Raw genomic sequence first — 18858 nt, forward strand, 5'->3', positions numbered from 1 at the left:
TTCCAAATCCAAAGTAGGATGATACAACCTACTTTACTAATTTCTCTCAACCTTTCCAATTTTGCAAATCAAAACAGTGATTAAGCTCCAGGAAATACTTCCTGTCTTCGTAAGATGAAAACTAGGGCTTTTTTTTTTTTTTTTTTTTTTTATTCTGGAAAGAAAAAGTGACTGGAATTTACTAGACAATTTCTGTTTGCGGTGTTTGAGAGGAGAAATAGGCTGACTCGGTAAAAAGTCAGAATTGAGTAGGACTTCTAGATGCGGTCTTATTTTAAGAAAAACGTACTTAAAATCAAATGTAATGAGATGTGAGTAAATGCAAAGAGTCGTATTCGTTTCTGTCAAAACGGAAGAAGCAAGATCTAGAATAAAGCTGGAAGGGAGAGTTCAGTTTTTGAGTCTTTGATTTGAAATACGTGCTCTTGGTATCTCCTTGGGTTCCTGAGTTTTTGAGGAGAGAAAGCTCAAGGGGAGGAGAGAACAAAGATCGCGAAGAAGGGAGTGCATCCTTCTCTTCTGGTCTGTGCGGGTCTGTGCCCGGTTTATGCTCACCTTCTGGTCTGTGAGAGTCTGTGCCCGGTTTATTGACAGGTGGCCTTCCTGGAACAGGGGCTCTGTAAAAACAGTGGCAGCATCGAATGATTTACTTTGCACAGGACTGGAATTCTCTGTCAGTATCTCCTACACATTTCTTACTCTCTTCCAATCCCTTTCCCTCCACCTTCCATTCAAATTCGTAGATAGTTTGAACTTAAAAAACAAAAGCCACCCTGAATGGTCTCCCCAGGGTGCTCACCTGTTTTTTCTCTCTTCTTCCCTTTCTCTCCCTTCCCCTCCCCTGCCTTCCTCTCACTCCTCTTCTGTGACCTGCGGAGGGCTGCTCACGTGGGCTGTGTAACAGGTGCTCCTCTGGAAGACAGGAGACATCCCCAGGGGGAGACCTCCGGCCCCCTCTCCCCGGCCCACCCACCTCCCTTATCGAAAGGGAGTGCAAACCCTAGAGGGCGAAATTCACAGTTGCTAAACGTTGGCTGAAGGCACATTTTACCCGTCACTTTTCCTTTGTCTGCTTGCCTATCCGCTGGCCACACGACAGACGGCCGGCCAGTGCGAACCTGTGAAATGACCCACGTGCTGTCCGTGTCCAGAACATTCAGTAAGGGCAAGTGCTGCTCTCGATGCCTTACTGGCTTTACCTTTTGTCTGTTTCTGAATAAACACCAGGGGTATCTCGTCGAACGTGCATCAGAGATGTGGTAAGACCCTGGAACTGGAGGCGCCCAGGTGACCGATGGCCACCGGGCAGGGGCTGGGCATCGAGTGTGAACACTGGCGTTCGGACTCAATTCTATCGAGAGACACCTCATTCCTTCAGAGGAGAGAATTTGGACCTCGTCTTGACCGAAATCAGGGGGAACGCTGGTGCTCACCGACGTCAGCATAGCTGAGGGGGCTGGGACTGGGGAAGCGGGTGGGTGGGCAGGGGAGGTGGGGGGGGGGGGGGGGACGTGAAGCACAGGTCTCAATTCCTTCCGGATCAAGGGTTTTTTCTAAATTTTCTCCGGGGTCATAACTCAGAAAACACATTTCAAGGTTATGGGGAAACCTTACAGACATCATGTTTATTTTCCCAGAGGTTCAAAGAGGATTGGCACAACGGGCCGCGCTGTTGTTCCTGAAATAAACGCAAGGGTCTGCTCGCGCAGAGTTTGTCCTCTTATAAAACGGCGACTGAGAGGTCTCGGGAAGTCTCGAGCCTCCAGAAGAGTTCGTTTTTGGCTTCTTAGTGGTGCCTTGCACCCACGTCTCTTGCGGACTTTTCCTGCTGGACTGTTGACCTGTCTGCCTCCCCTCCACCGCCGGGGCTCCTCGTCTATCTCTGAGCTCCTAGTGGTGAGCGTAGTGTCTGGTGTAAAGCAGGTACCCCAGAACTGCTGACAGAATTCATTAATATATTAGTTATGAATGAAGGGCTCACAGGAAAAAGCAAAGAGGTGAATGAAAAGTTAAAAAAAAAACCAACTCACAAATCATGCAGATGTTTCTAAATCCCCAGAACCTACATGTCATATTTACTGAATACCCTATGAACTGAATGCTTTTGCTTCACTGTCTTCGGAAAAGAATCAGGCAATCATCTTGAGTCTCTCTAGTAAAGAATAAATCGAAGGCTTGTCTACTCATATCCCTCGTTCCTTTGTCTGTAAAATACTCAAGATCGCAGCGTCAAGGGATTTTCTGACAATGGGTGAGAGTCAATTTGCATTTTGGAGATTAAATTTTAAAAGGCAATGTGTTAATGAGGAAGATAGGTAGGTTATGAGGCAACTGGGTGGAAGAAAGAAGGAAGAGACAGAGAATAAATACCCCAAAGGTAGAGGGGAATCTGTGAACACTAGGAGAAAAACACTGGCTTTTCCAGCACCGCAGTGAGAACGGCCACTCGCCGGATGACCATTTATCACAGGGCTGAACACGTACAAGGGTCACACGGCGGCAGGTTGCGGAAAGCTAGCCTGAAGGGATCGGGCCTGGCAGGAAACTTAAATTCGATCTGATCCAAACTTGGGTTCAAAAGCTGGCAGCCAGTGCAAGCCTCATTCCTCCCCATAACTTCTCCCTTCTGTCCTCCCACTCTCCACGCTTCTCCATGACTAATGAGACAAGATAATACATGAGGCTTGCTGCGGCCAGCTGATATAATCATCCCTTCGGCTCCAAACTCATTTATCATGTGTCCGAGTCTCCGTCTTGAATGTTTCAGGACTCCCAAACTAAGAGTGTACATTTGGAGGTAATAAGCAAAAGAGAAATTCAGAGAAAACGTGACCGAATTATCTATTTAAAAAGAGGAAACAAGGAAGGGGGAGATGAAATGAAGGAATGAAGAAAGAAAGACAGGAAGGGTGCCATCTAGCTGAGGTGATTCCTGCATAATTAGCTCTGCATGGAATAAAGAGAGGAGGTGTGTGGGAATTATGCATAAGGGAAGATGTTTCCTCCAGGAAAAGCCCACTGAAAGAAAGCCACGGAGGGGCAGACACGGAGGAAAGTCTGGAAACAGAAGAAACAACTGTGCAGAGTCAAGAAATTTGAACGTCTGTTTGGGAAAAGACAGAATTAATTTTTACTGAAATAAAAAGTGTGTGAAGGGTAGTAATGAAAAGTGAAAAACGAAGTTGTGGGCAGGCAGGTTGGAGCTCATTCGTGGAAACCCGTTAGTCTCCAGCTGAGACGTCAGTTTATTCTGCTGGTGATGGGAAGCCATGTTTCTACAGAGTGTTTAAAATAAAGTTTTATGTCTTTCAATAAAATTTCATATTTTTGTTATAGGAAAATACAGAATATACAAAAAGTTAAAAGTAGAAAAGAAATCATAAATAGTCATGCCACAAAGAGAAAAACACAATGAACGCTTTACTGTACTTCCTTCTAAGTTTTAATTTTTTACATCATGATGATCAGGGGGAATTTAGAAAATTGTATCCACTTTTTTCCACAATTGTGAATCTCACCAGCCAGAAAGGAGTACTTATAAGGCAATATATCTCCTTTGAATTATAGGATAAAGCATGTTGCTTACAGGTTTTTTTTTTTAATGTATGTTTTTCATAGTTGAAATCTGACCACATATGCTAATTTTCACAAGTATTTGCCCCAGAAACTTCCAAACATTTTAGTTGGAAGATGAGCCAGAACAGAAAACGGAATTAGGAACAGATAACATGGGCACGTGGATGGCTCAGTCTTTCTTCATTTCTGAGAGCATAATGACTCAGATCACCCAATGTGAGTGGTAAAAATGTTGAAATCCATCACTGACATTCCTGGGTGGTGGCAACGGCCTTTATGTGGCTCTGGGCAACTCTGATATTATGGAAAGAAGGAGAGTGTTTTGTAATGTTCTTGGCATAAATATTCCAGTTATGCAAACAGAATAACATGAACTGAAGTTTTGAGTGGTACTCCGACAGGCAGCATATTCCGACCGATGGAAAAGACGCCTGAGAAGCACGTTTTCTGATGTGATGGTCACAGGGGCGACAGCACGGTGGGGGCACGGCCATCTTTCTGTTAGAAAACAGACTTGCTGGGGCGCCTGGGTGGCTCAGCTGGTTAAGCATCCATCCGAATTCGGCTCAGGTCATGATGTCACAGTTTGTGGGTTTGAGCCCCACGTCGGGCTCTGTGCTGACAGCTCACAGCCTGGAGCCTGCTTCGGATTCTGTGTCTCCCTCTCTCTCTGACATTCCCCTGCTGGTGCTGTCTCTCAAAGATAAATAAACATTAAAAAAAAGAAGACAAGAAAACGGGCTTTGCCAAGCTAACTGTGGAAAGAAAGCTCTGTTACACTTCCTAGAGCCTGACCTATACATTCTGGAAATGTTCATTTTGAGCCAACTGGCCCCAATTTATGCCTGTATGTAATTTTTTTTCCAAGGGTGGTTCAAGAGTGAAATTTGCTGATTCCACCACGTCTGAGCCCCTCTTTCATTAAGCTCTCCTACAGGAGGTGCCTGGGATGGTTATGAAATGGGACACAATTTTTTCTCTCTTTCCAAGTCAACACTCATCCAGTAGAGACATAGCTTCATGTTGTCTAGTGAGAAGACAGTGATAGAAGTAAGTGTCCTGTGCCCGAGTGCACATGTGAGGAACAAAAAATACCTTTCTAGTTCCTTCCAATTACCAGAGTTCCCGAGGTTTCCAAAGACAAAGATGGGCCTTTATTCCAACATAACTTCACAGCCTCTAGAAGCAGCTGAACAATTCATTTAAAGAGGCAACTTTGTTTTCAATGTCACAACTTTTGTTTTTTTTCATTTTGTGTGCAAGTCTGGGAAGGGTTCCTTCAGTGACTCCTAGCCAGGGTCACCTTTTTTTTTTTTTTTTTAGAAATGCTTCTTGTAAGGATAGATATAAATATAGAGACAAGTAAGTTTCAAATTTCTTTCTATCTTGGAGAGTAAATTAACATCTATATGGGCTGCTTCTCTTCAATAGATCCTATCCATGGAATATTAGGGTTTTAGGAGAAGGACCACTTCATTTTCTCACATTAACTTTTTTTTTATTAAAAAAATTTTTTTTTAATGTTTTATTTATTTTTAAGACAGAGAGAGACAGAGCATGAGCAGGGGAGGGGCAGAGGGAGAGGAAGACACAGAATCCGAGCCAGGCTCCAGGCTCTGAGCTGTCAGCACAGAGCCCGACACAGGGCTCGAACCCACGAACCGTGAGATCATGACCTGAGCAGAAGTCGGATGCTCAACCGACTGAGCCCCCAGGGACCCACTCACACTGACTTTTTAAAAAGGACTTTATTATTTCAGAGAAGTTTTGGTTTCATAGCAAAATTGAGGGAAGGTACAGACATTCTCCACATACTCCCTGCCTCCAAACATGCACAGTCTCCCCAGTTGTAAACATCTCCCACCAGAGAGGTACGCTGGTCATCACCGATAAACCTGCCCTGACACGTCGTGGTCGCCTGAAGTCCACAGTTTACATGTGGTTCCTCTTGCTGTTTGGACAAACGTATAACATGCATCTGTCATTATGGTATCATACAGAGAGCATTTCCACCGCCCTAAAAGTCCTCTGTGCTGTATTCATTCCTCCCCTCACTTCCACCCCCTTGGCAACCTGATCCTTTTACTGTTTCCATAGTTTTGCCTTTTCCAGAATGTCATGTGGTTGAGAACATAGAGTATATAGCCTTCAGATTGGCTTCTTTCACTTAGAAATATGCATGCGAGTCTCTGTCTTGTGACGTTTTGACAGCTCATTCCTTTTTAGTGCTGAATAATACCCACTGTCTGGATGGACCACAGTTCCATCGCCTATGGAAAGACATCTGGGTTGCCTCCAAGTTTTGAAAGTTATGAATAAAGCTGCTAGAAACATCCACGTGGAGGTTTTTGCGGGGACGTAAGTTTTCAACACCTCTGGGTAAGTATCGAGGATCATGATTGCTGGATCATATGGTAAGAGTATGTGTAGTTTTGTTAGAAACTACCTGTTTTCCAAATGATACCCTTTTGCATTCCCACCAGCAATGAATGAGAGTTGCTATCGCTCCACATCATTGTCAGCATTTGGTGTTGGCAGTGTTCTGGATTTTGGCCAATTCCAATAGGTGGGTGGTGGAGTCTCGTCATTTTTAATCTGCATCTCCCTGATGTCACGTGACGTGGGACATCTTCTCATATGCTTGTCATCTCTGTATTCCCTTTGATAAGATGTCTGTTAAGGCCTTTGGCTTTTTAAAGGCTTTTTACATTGGGATTGTTTTCTTATTGTTGAGTTTGAAGAGTTCTTTATATCTTTTGGATAATAGTCCTTTAATCGGGTGTGTCTTTTGCACATATTCTCTCCCAGTCTATGGCTTGTCTTCCTGCTCTCTTGACACTGTCTCGCACTCAGCAGAAATGTTTAGTTTCAACGAAATCGAACCTAACAATTCTTTCTTTCATGGATTGTGCCTCTGTTGTATCTAAAATGTCATTCTACACCCAAGGTCATCTGGGTGTCCTCCTGTGATTTCTTTCGGGAGTTTTATACTTTATGTTTCCCACTTAGGTCTGTGATCCATTCATTTTTGTGAAGGGTGTAAGACCTGTGCCTGGATTCACTTTTTTTGCGTGTGGACCTCCATTGTTCCAGTGCCACTTGCTCAAAGTGTTATCTTTGCCCCATTGCACTGCCTTCCCTCCTTTCCCAGAGATCAGTTGACCATGTTTATGTGGGTCTATTCTGGGCTTTCTGTTCTGTTCCATTGATCTATGTATCTTCTCTTTCTCTTATACCACACTGACTTACTTTCAAGTAAGTCTTGAAATCAGGTAGTATCAGCTCCAACTTTGTTTTTCTCCTTAAATATTGTGCTGGGTATTCTGGGTCTTTTTCCTCTCCATATAGACTTTAGAATGCAATTGTTAATGTCTATACAATAACTTGCTGGGATTTTGATCCAGATCACTCGTCTTCCTAGACTGAGCACTTCCCCAGTTAGAGTTCCTGGCTAGGTATGTGACAGCACCAGAACTACGTTCTAGAAGATTTATCTGGTAGCAGTGGTTGAGGTAGATCAGAATGTGAGGAAAGTGAGGTCGATGGGGTTACGGGCCATTACAATCATCCCAGCAAACTAGAAGGAGCACCTGAAGGACTACAGACACAAGTGAAAAGAACTGAGAAAGGAAAGGGATGGTACATAGAGAAAGGACAGGCAGGAGGGAAAAGGCAGGACATGGCATTGAATCTTGTCAATTGAGAAATATGGAATCCAGCTGGTCTGCAGTTAAGGGTGAGTTCTCTCTTTGGGACTTGGCACACTTTTGCCTGGTGTGGAAATAAATGAAGACCAGCCAAATGAGAATAAGAAATGGTTATTTGTTCAGAGCTGGCGGTAACAAGGGAGTCAGCCACCATCACTTGTGTTTTGGCAGACATGCAACGGCAGACAGAAGAGCAGGAAATGTTATTGTAGAAAGAGAAAAGTCTTCACATACACCTTGATCAGAGCTGTTGGCATGAGGAGGCTGGAGGTGAGCTAACTAGAAGCCGGGCCCCCACGCTGTTTGTTTGGAGCGCGTATTTGGCTTTTTCTGACTAGTCTGGACTTGGAAACAGGGAATGAATTAGAGAAGCTATCAGTTGTCAGTTAAGTCCTGGCCATTGTGGACTGATTGTCACAGAAGTGACTGTTTAGATTCTTGGATTATTACTAGAGATAACAATTGGGCTTCCTGCAAATTTGATGAGTGGGCTGGCTTCTGAGTTGTTTATTGTAGATAAGAGAATGGGTTTCCTTGGCAGGTTGCTGTGGATTGTGGGTCAAAGTTCTATTTTTATATAGGATCTGGCCATTGTCCATGTTATATTATATTCAGACTCTCAGTGGAAAAGTTGTTTCCAACCTATGGCTTATGTGGCTCTGTAAGAGATCAAAGTCTGGGGAATGCATCCTTGGCTGAATGGCCTCTTCTTTTGCTATCCACATATCTTTGCTTGAACCCTAGAATTCATAAGTGCTTTACTCTGGGGAGTAGGTCTCTTCACATTTTTCTCAAATACCTGAAACCAGTAATGCCCACTGCCCTGACAAATCTGTGGACCTGCGGTCCCAGGCATTGCTTCGCCACAGCTCTGAGATGCCTCACTTTCTTCTGAGTCATGAGTTGTTAATGTTGACACTTCTTTGGAGGGGTCACATTATGTAAGAATGACAAAATGAAGTTTTGTATTGTAGTCATAGCTAGAAGGAAGGTTGGATAGCTACCAAGGCACGGCAGACTCACAGCCTCACTGGTGGCATTGTTCCAGTTTATTCTCCATTAAAACTATACCGCGACAAAGATGGAATCAAGGGCCCTGAACTTCCATTATTTTATATAGTTTTAGGTAATAAATGTCTTTGGGTCTTCCAGCACGTGTAATACAAACAGATGTCTATTCAGAACCATTCTTTAAGGAAGGAAGAAACTGCATATCGATCATCTACTATGCATCCCATGTGTTACACGGAGTATGTCCTGGCATTACACATGCACTGCAGGTCAAGATCAGTACCCTCATTTCACAGGTGAAAACCTTGACGCTCAGGAAAGTTAAAACACTTGCTCAAGTCCATAGGCAAACTAAGTGGCAGAGATAATGCAAATGTCGTCAAATCAAAACCCAAACAGACAGGAACACGAGTTTGCAGTGTCTGCCTCTCGTCTGTTAGTAAACCCTTCTGAGCCTGGACTTAACTGTCCCACAAATGTTATCTCTTGAGCTTTCACATTCTTGAAAACTGAATCCTCTATGTGTCTCTTAACCTGGTGTCTGTCTGATAATCAGGCTTCGGTTGGGGGGGCTTCAGTTTGGGGGTCAGCTAGCTCTCATCGATTTTAGACCCCTGACTTCTGTCTTCCCTTCTCAAGTCCAGCCTTTCCTGTTCGTTTCCTTCACTCATGCTGCCCAGATGTGACCCAGTTAGGACACATATCTGTGAGCAGTCACTATGCATCACTAAGATTCAGAAATCCACAAAGCCTCCTTATTCACCAAGGTTAGTCAATGTTCCAATTCCTGAAAAAGTTAGCAAAATCCTGCTGGCCATGAATTCCCGAGTGCTTGTCAAAAAATCCAACTCTAACGTTCTGAGCATAAACGCCCAGCGTTGATACCTTTGTGTCCCAAAACACATTTCACAATCCTTGTTTCTTTTCAAAATTGTATGTTATTCAGCGACGAAAGGGGAACATGCTGTTCTAAGTCATGAATTCAGGGCTTAAGTGGAAAAACTTCTCTTCGAACCTTATTTTCACATCTCCCTTAAGATACTTTATTGCGAACTTGGCTGCTCCAAAAAAGCACAAAAGAAGACTAGAATTTTTGGTTTGGATGATAACTTATTGACTATTTTATCTTGCCGTTAGTCATGGGACCAAACAATATGAGATCATGCTCCTTGTTAGTTGAAAGATTATCAGCCAAGAGAAGGAGAGTGCCGAACGAAAAAGAGCATGAGTTTGGGGCTGAACGGCCCTCCGTTCCAGTCTTAGTCTGGCACCTACTAGCTCTGTGACACCAAAGAGGCTGCTGTCTTCTCTATGCCTTTTCATTTTCTTTCTAGAAATGGCAATAAAAATCTGTCCTGTGAGCTTGATATGTGACAGAAGATACATATAAACTTCTGGGCATATAATAAACATTATTATTCATGAAAAAATGGAGATCTAGAGCGATAACAACAAAATTAGGTGACTCTAACTTTGAATGGTCTTTAGTAATTGGGGATGAAGGAAACATGGAGAAAATGGAAGAGGGGCCCGGTGAGCTCCCTGCCTTTCCTGAAAGAGAGGTTCTTGGGTGTGAACATGCCTATGGGGGAGGGGAGCAGCAAGTCTGGGAGATTCTGGGTCGGGGCAGTTGAGATGGGAGGAAACAAGCTTCAGGTGAGGAACTACGGAGTGTCAGGAACTTCGCCTACAGTATCCCTCAGAACAGACCTATGAGACATCTACGGTTTTCCTGGAGACTCAAAGAGGTCAATTACCTGTTTTTCAGACCAGACAGTGAATCACAGCGCAAACTTCCTAACTTATCAATATTAAGGACTTTATACAACAATTCACTGCTGACATCTCTACTTTCCAAGATTTTCCCAGCTGGTCAAGAGAAAAGCCACACTTTTACTTCCTGCGACCTAGCAGATGATGTACTCCAAAGGGTCCTTTCACTGTAAGACAACCTCACACTTATTAAAGCTTACTTTTCTATGCTTTCTTGGGCTTGAAGAAATATCGGAAATCTCTAGGGCTCCCCCAGCCCTGCTACACACACGCACATGCATGCACACAGTGAGCTGAAGCTAAATTAAGGATGAAAGCACAAGTGAGCAGCTAGCCAGAACAAATGGGGGGAAAAGGGAAATTCTCCACGGTCACATGCTTATGTCAGAAGGACCTTGAGGGTACTAAATCCTGAGCAATTTGCAAGGTAGAGATTCTGCATCCAAAAGCCCCAGCCACAAATCCTAGAAAGAGACCCCAGAAAAATCCTCTTGCTTCCTAATAGACGTAATAACCACTATCTTAAGAAGAAAAAAAAAAAGAATTACTCCAATATGGCCAGAAACAAAAATGCTCCTTGGAAGTCATATTTATGTACACATAATATCCAGACCTTTTTACTGGGCCTGGATGCCATACCATTGTCTATCGGACATCCTCTTCTGAATGTCCTGAGGCTCCCAGACTCAACAGATCCAATGATCTCCACTGCACCAACCACATCACTACCCTCTCCACGACCCGCTTTTCCTGGTCTCTTCCCTATTCAAGATAATTTCTTAAACCAGATCCTTAAAGGTCATCCTCTATTAGTCCTTTTCAGCCATAACCCACATGCAAAGCAGTCACCAGACTCTATTAATTCTCTCTTGTAGCTGTTATAATATCCCCTCTTGAACGTCACTTCCACCCTCCCCATGACTTCACTTCTCTCGCATGGTCTAGTGGTGAGAGCAGAGAAGTTGTTCTCCTTTGCATCTAGCCCTAATTCCTTCGGATCTACTTTTGAAACTTCCATCACAACAGATCTTCTCGGGGCGCGTGGGTGGCTCAGTCGGTTAAGCGTCCGACTTCAGCTCAGTCATGATCTCACAGTCTGTGAGTTCGAGCCCTGCGTCGGGCTCTGGGCTGACGGCTCAGAGCCTGGAGCCTGCTTCCGATTCTGTGTCTCCCTCTGTCTCTGCCCCTCCTCTGCTCATGCTCTGTCTCTCTTTGTCTCAAAAATAAAAATAAAAAACATTAAAAAAATGTATAAAAAAATCTTCTGTATGCAGTTTGCTCATTTCCATTTTAAACCCCTCCAATAAGGCCATGTCATTTACGAGACAAAGGTCAAACTCATGGCAGGAAAGGTCCTTCATGATCTGCTGTCTCAACTCTTGTCATTCCTTCCTTCATATTTCACGCTCCAATTTTGTAAAAGCTACTCTTTGTGCATCGGGGGCCTCTGAGGAGGCTTCTGCCGCTGCTCTCAGTCCCCTCAGCTGAACACTCTGCTGCGTGACAACGTTCTCTCGTATTTCAAAGCACAGCTCTGATACTGTTTTCCACAGCAGGCATTCTGTGTCCCTGAATTTCTGGGCAGAGACTGACTGAGTTTTCCATCTTGGAAACTTCAGTTACTCTACCCACTTGACAACATGGCAATCTGGTCTGTCATCTTTTGTGCCTTTGAGGGCAGAGACTCTCCTAGTTCTCTCTGGGCTCCTCATACCCATCACGGGGTCAAGAATCCAGCAGATGATAAATATTCTTCAGTGAATGAACGAAGGCAACACAAGTGAACCGGCAAACTGACTGCCACCCAGAAGTGGCACGCTTTTCCCTTCTCTTCTGCAGTGGTGACGTCCTTCGCTACATTAGAGGGCAGGAGGGAGACAGGATCAGGAAGACTAGCTTCTGGTTCTGTCTGGGTTGAGGATTTGCTTTACTGGCATGGGGGCTTCTCTACCTGGTGGCCCCAATGGTGGGCAGCCTCTGCTCCTTCCTGTTGGCTAACTAGCGCCGAAGCGTAATTTTCAAAAAAGTTAAAAGTGTCTTTTGTGTACATAAAAGATGAACACGTTGGAGATATTATCCAACTCACTAACTAGCGAGGGAATTGGTTTTAAGAAGGATTTGAAAAATGCGTATGCAGTAAGATATGCTGAAATGAATTTTCTTTTCTTAAAGTTTACTTTTGAGAGAGAGAGAGAGAGAGAGCAGGGGAGGGGCAGAGACAGAGGGAGAGAGAGAATCCCAAGCAGGCTCCATGCTGTCAGCATAATCTGACACAGGGCTCAAACCCACTAACAATGAGATGATGACTTGAGCCGAAGTCAAGAGTCAGACACTTAACCGACTAAGCCCCCCAGATGACCCTATAACGAATTTATCTTATAGGGCTATGAAATGTAATGTTTGGGGTTGTCTCTTCTACAAGGCAGAAATAAATTATATTTATTTTTTTATTTTAGAAAGTGAGAGAGAGTACGAGCAGGGAAGGGGCAGAAGGAGAGAGAGAGAGAGAGAGAGAGAGAGAGAGAGAGAATGAATTCCTGACATGGGGCTCGATCCAACAACCCCAGGATCATGACCTGAGCTGAAATCAAGAGTCAGAAGCTCAACTGACTGAACCACCCAGGAGCCCCTCAATTAAATTTCTAAGAGGTAACATTTATTTGCATTGCTACAGAAAGGAACAATTTGCATTATTGCCATTTTTATACTATTTCTATCTTTACAGATTTATGGATAGCCTGGTCGGTGCCAAGTCAGAGGTGCTCACCCTTGTAAAATCAGCTGTCCTCCAGAGGATCTACTAGACAATGTGAATCACTGTATCGTAAAGACAATCATCATTTCCAAGTCTTGGGTATTTGCTCTCTGTCATTAGCAAGATAACACTACTACATTTCCCAAAGCAAAATGATACTCCGTGGACTGGACAAAGAATCCTTATGATGTATTAAAGACCTTGTAACTGAGAGGTCAAGTGGAGGTACAAAGTGGTACAGAGTGGGTACTTTGATTTTTCTCCACGTAATGATTTTAAAAGGCAGGGTTTGTGGTGGTTAATAACACAGATTCTGGAGTCAAACTGACTGGCTTTGAATTTCACCTCCAAGACTGTGTAGCCTCAGGCGAGTTGGGTTTACCTCTCGGTGCCTTGGTCTTTTCATTGAAACAAAAGAGAAAGACAGCATTTGCCTGGAGCTTGGGATGAAAGCAGTGAGGTGTGTGTGTGTGTGTGTGTGTGTGTGTGCGTGCACGCACACGCATGCATCACTTAGAACAGTGCCTGGCACACGGTTCCCATTCTAAGGATTTGTTAAACAAAATTTAAAGATGCAGCACAAACAGAGGTAGAGGGAGGAAGGGTCCACCTGTAAATCTGTGGAGGCATTTGTCACGAGTGCCGCTGAGACTGAGAAGGGCACGCTCTTGGCTTTTACTCCAACACACTCATCTGTTAAGGGAAATGGCTGCCCCTGAATTACCTAAGGCCAAAGACAATCCAACCCAGATACCACTGTTTTCTTTTGATGTTAATCCCGTGGGGAAGTTTCTTCTTTTGAAGGATGTCCAGCGTGTAGTTTGCTGAGGGGAAATAACATTCCTTCTCAGAATGGCTTGACCCTGTGCCTTGCAAAGACAATGCCAGGATTATTATACTCAAAAAGCACTTACTAGAGAATGGATCTAAGCCCCGAAGGACAGAGAACTCCATCCCCATCTAGAATCGATCTGCTCCTCATATTTTCTGACCTCAGTTCCTCCCACTAATCAAAAGGGATCATCTGAGCTTAAATGGGATTCACTATTGCTTGGATCTTGCCATCAGCAGTGATGGTGTGCAAATAAATGGAAAGCTACAAGCATTCCACAAACCCGTATCATACGAATTGGAACTTTAACATGCGTATATGCAATCCAGAAATAGGGAAATTGTGGGTCAAGGCAGCGAACAAAATCGACACTAGGCAGAACAAGCTACCAGCGTGACGTGCTCATCGTGTATCTTGTTTTCTCAATGAATAAAAACCTTGAAAGAAGGTAACACTTTCTAATACTTTTTACTAAATTTGGGGAAGCTTAGATTTAATGCCTTGTCAAGGTGACACAGTAATTACAAGGCCCACACGGGGAGACTTGAGCCACAGTGGGAATCACAGGAGACCAGGAAGTTCCCATTACATCTTTTCTCTCCAGGCGCATGGTCGTACACTGGGCGTGCCCCTCGGGGTCACACGCAGTCCAGAGAATGCTTTCCTGCCTTGAGACCAGGGATTTAGGTAGCCTTAGATAAGTGGCCAAGGCAAATATGACCTCTCCCATTTGCCATATTCCCATTCACACCTCAGTCATGTAGAGACTCTTTATTTAGGAGTAGGTCCAAAACTATTTTCAAAATACAGTTTTTCATGAAAAAATTCCCAGAAACCAAATACTTTCTTTCAAAGTTTTTATTTGAGCAAAAGAAAAAAAAATATATCTATGTATACTTCATATACGATTTAGAAAAGTCAACACTGACAACAGAATAAAATAACATTGTCACCATAATTATATAATTTATTTATATATTACTTACATTAATTGTCATTTCCTGGTATATTCTATTTTTACTCCAAAAGAATTAAAAAAATGTACTTGTTCAAACCTTTAATGGCCACAGAAACAAATTATTTCTTAATATTAGTTAAGGCAAAGAAATCATGATAATGTCTCAGTTGTGGGATGGTCAGGGACCAAGATAGTCTATGGCCCCTTGAAGGTGTCTGTTTTGAAGCTGAAAAGTTGAATCAAGTAAAAATTGACAGTGAGGGTTTTCAAAATCGAAAAATCTTACGCAATTTGTATGACCATTTACGTGTATGATCATTTATCTCTGGCCTATAGACTTTACCTTATTTTATGAAATGCACCATCATGCACTGGTACGCTGGCCACAGAGCAAGTAAGCAATAAATTCTTATTTAACTGAAGTGAATTGACCAACATTACTAATTACACCCTTCCTAACAACCTAACTTGATATCGTGTTTCAGCCTTTTGGTGACACGATGGGATAGGACATCATATTCCGATACAACAGATCCTTGGAAGAAATAGTAGTGTCCTGAAAACGAAAACACATTGAACAGCTTAAATCCCCACTTGCATTTTTTAAAAAAAGAAGGTAACACACATCTGTGTTTTTACAGAATATCTATATTAGACCAGACTTTATAGATGGTTTATATTAGACATTTGAGAATATAAACGTTGGGTCCTGGCACTGGGTATCCTGTCCCTGGATATGTGTTTATCATCATTTCACTATTAAGTATCTTCAGTAATTTTATTGAGAAGATTGCTTGGTCTTAGAAACTGACTATTAAGAGGTGAGTTTTTGAAAGGTCACACTCCAGGTGGAGAACTCAGAGTGAGAGGGAAAACACTGGGCCCAGGCAGGGCACACGGAGGCCTCGATGGAGAAGTAAGACAGACAGGGGCATTGGCATAGAAGCCAAATGCCTTGGCCCAGCCAACAATTTGCTTAGGCTGACCTTGCCTGAGGATATTCCTCAACACAAACGCAAACAAGCTCAGCGTTTTTTTTTTTTTATCCCACCCTTAGCCCTGCTCCATGAAAACCCAGAAAGGGTGGAGGGGGCTGCCAGGAAGGGAAAAAAAATGCAAGGCACAAATAAGTGTGTGAGTCCAGCTTGCCCGAGTCTTGCCATGTGCTCACTTGCACAACTGCAAAGCTTGATGGGAACAGCAACTCCAGAGACTCAGACACATAGATGCGGCAACAACCATATGCTCCCACCTGCTAGACCACCCTAGAAATAAACTGTTGGTTCTAGCTCCCTCATTCTTCAAGCCTACCGATTCTCAACTAAGCAGACTATGAATTTTCTATCTGTCGCCCTGTGGAGAGATTCAGGGTTCTGTTCTTTTCTGATTTGATTCCACATCCTCTGACCTTGGAGCCTTTATAATCTTCAGTGTTTTAAAAAGGGATTCCCATAATCTACTTACTGTTATTATAGTAGACTGCATCGATTTTAGGCCCAATGCCCGGAAAGGCTTTGGTAATGAATTTGGGATAACCGGGGTCCATGAGTTGTCTCCTCTCATCGTACCTGAGCAAAAAAACAATCAGTAGGACCTCCATTGAAAAATGGATTTCATGATGTAGACCTTGATATTTTATGACATGAACCACAAAACCCACCTATTCTCTCTTGAAAGGCTTTTTCTGAACAGGCTTAAACTGCGCTGATAAGAAGATCAAAGACCTAAGCAGTTCACTGATTTATTCCTAGTCCCCACAGGACTCGGACCCTAGGAGTCCCAATTTCTGGTCAGGAACTTCCCTCGCTCCTGCGCAAGGCTTGCACCAGGACCTGGTCTTGCGTTACAGAGCCAGACTGTCTAATTTCCTGTTAGGGAAGACCTTGCAGGATTTGCTGTCACTCAGAAGATGGTCTCCTCATTTTGTCTTCCTGGGCCCAAGGTTATAAAAAGGAATCTGAAAATACCCACACTCCCTAAAGAGACTGTGTAAATTCTGGGTCTCGTACATTATACCACTATTTCCCAATGTGTCTGCACTATGATTAATAATGGAACATTTTATTTAAAGTGTTCCTTTAAAAAAAAAACACATCGTGTGCCATCTTACAAATCAGAATCCAGAAGTCCCGAGAACTGACCCAGGATGATAATTAACTATTCCAGACGTATGTTCTCTTGATCTCTCTTCTAGGAAGGTCAAGGATCCTTAGGAATTTAAATAGAAAAACTACCTACTGGAAAACCCCACTCCCTGCCCATTCCACAAATTTTAGGAGTCAAATAACCAATCATTAAAGCTCACCTCCAATATTGACTACCTACAAAGAAGTAGGTCTTATAGAGAAGTGGATTAAAAACAGCTGCATCAATTTTCTCCACAAAGTTAGGAAAGCCCAAAGAACGTACATTCTTGGGATAGAGTCGTTGTGGTCTTAAGTTGCTAATTACCCAATACTTATCATCTGTGAAGATAAAGAAAAAGAATACACTGGAGTCATATAAAAAGAGTCACAGAAACACCGACTCACTACAAACAATGTCATTCTTTATCCATAGTTCTAAAACATACTGCTCTTTGTTCTTGAACATGATTTGTCTCCAGTGGTTCTGTATATTTTTCACAAGTATTATGATCGATATTTGACAAACTTTTCCTGAAATTTTTACACATTACCTAGGTATTTAAGCTATTTTTGGCTCATAGTTAAGACTCACCATTAATTAGATCTGGGGTACTTTTTTCTATGTTTATAAAAATTAGTAGTATTTCCTTCATGTATTCTCTTCCTTGAAGTACACTCAATAGCAAACTAAACATGAGAGTTACCTTTAAAAAAAAAGACTTGATTTCTGTCTCCAATTTCATAAGCAGCTTGAATGCCAGATGGTAAGTTTGGCCAGAAAGAAGAAATTAAACTAATATTGCTCTTTGGACTCTCAGGATTCCTCCACCCAAAGTATCTGATGAAAAACATTTAAAACATGTTAAAAAATCACTGTAGACTCAAGAGCCATGAAATGTTCAGTGGGAATGACCTAAAGCAATGCTGTTTTTCAATATTCTTACATTCTGTTCCATGAATGTCTCTCTAGGAGCATGAGGAAAGGACCTTAATCAAGTCTTTCATAATAACAATGATCTGAATGGGCAAATCACCATATGGAAGCTTTGATACTTCAAGGGATCTAGGTTTTCATCTGCACCCACAATTCATTCACCAGTTTTGTAATCTAAATGAAGTTATTCAACCTAAATGTCCAGTTTTTGGATCTCAAAAATGGAGAATAACGAAACCGGAAATCATTTACAAGAAGAAAATTGGAAAAAAAAAAACCCACAAATATGTGGAGCCTGAGTAAGATGCTACTGAACAACCAATAAAGAATGAAGAAATCAAAAAAGGAATTAAAAATTGCCTTGAGACAAATGAAAATGAAAACATAACAGTCTAAACTCTTAGGGAAGCAGCAAAAGCAGTTCTAAGAGGGAAGTTTATAGCGATATAGGCGTACCTCAAAAAAACAAGAGAAACCCCAAATAAACAATCTAACTTGACATCTAAAGGAACTAGAAAAAGAACAAAGAGAGCCCACAGCTAGTTAAAAGAAGGAAATAATAAAGATCAGAGTGGAAATACATGAAATAAAGACTGAGAAAAAATTTACCAGATCAATGAAAGTAAGATTTTGGCCTTTCAAAAGATAAACAAAATTGATAAGCCTTTATCCAGACTCACCAGAAAAAAAAAAAAAAAAAAAAAGAGGGCTCACATAAATACATTCAGAAATGAAAGGGAAGTTACAATGGATTCCAAAGAAATACAAACAATCACAAAAGACTACTATTAACAATTATGTGTGAACAAACTGGACAACCAAAAGAAATGGATATAATTTCTCAGAAACATACAATCTTCCAAGACTGAATCAGAAAGAAATAGAAAATTTGAACAGACCCTACCAGAAATGAAATTGAGTAATCAAAAGCTCTCAAGAAACAAAAATCCAGGATCAGGCAGTTTCAAAGGTGAATCCTGCCAAACAATGAAAGAAGACTTAATACCTACCCTTCTCAAATTATTCCAAAAAAAAAAAAAAAAAAAAATGAAGGGGAAGGAATGCTCCCAAACTCATTCTACAAGGCCAGCATTACTCTGATACCAAAATCAAACAAATGTACTACAAAAAAAGAAAATTACAGGACAATATTCCTGATGAACATAGATACAAAAATTCTCAACAA

At 42.3% G+C, this 18858-nt stretch overlaps 1 protein-coding gene across 2 annotated transcripts in view; it reads right to left on the reverse strand.

Moving 5' to 3' along the window:
* Positions 1 to 14660: 14660 nt before the first annotated feature.
* Positions 14661 to 18858, reverse strand: part of MMP12 (matrix metallopeptidase 12) — a 44370-nt gene continuing 40172 nt past the window's right edge. For both annotated transcript variants that reach the window (XM_042958183.1, XM_007075964.3), the window contains exons 7-10: positions 17443 to 17576; positions 16918 to 17077; positions 16077 to 16180; positions 14661 to 15168 (exon numbers count right to left, since the gene is read on the reverse strand). In XM_042958183.1, coding sequence (XP_042814117.1) covers positions 15068 to 15168; positions 16077 to 16180; positions 16918 to 17077; positions 17443 to 17576 — 499 coding nt within the window. In that variant the 3' untranslated portion in view covers positions 14661 to 15067. The remainder of the gene's footprint in view (positions 15169 to 16076; positions 16181 to 16917; positions 17078 to 17442; positions 17577 to 18858) is intronic.

Source organism: Panthera tigris, chromosome D1 (genome assembly GCF_018350195.1).
Source record: "Panthera tigris isolate Pti1 chromosome D1, P.tigris_Pti1_mat1.1, whole genome shotgun sequence".
NCBI classification, from domain to species: domain Eukaryota; kingdom Metazoa; phylum Chordata; class Mammalia; order Carnivora; family Felidae; genus Panthera; species Panthera tigris.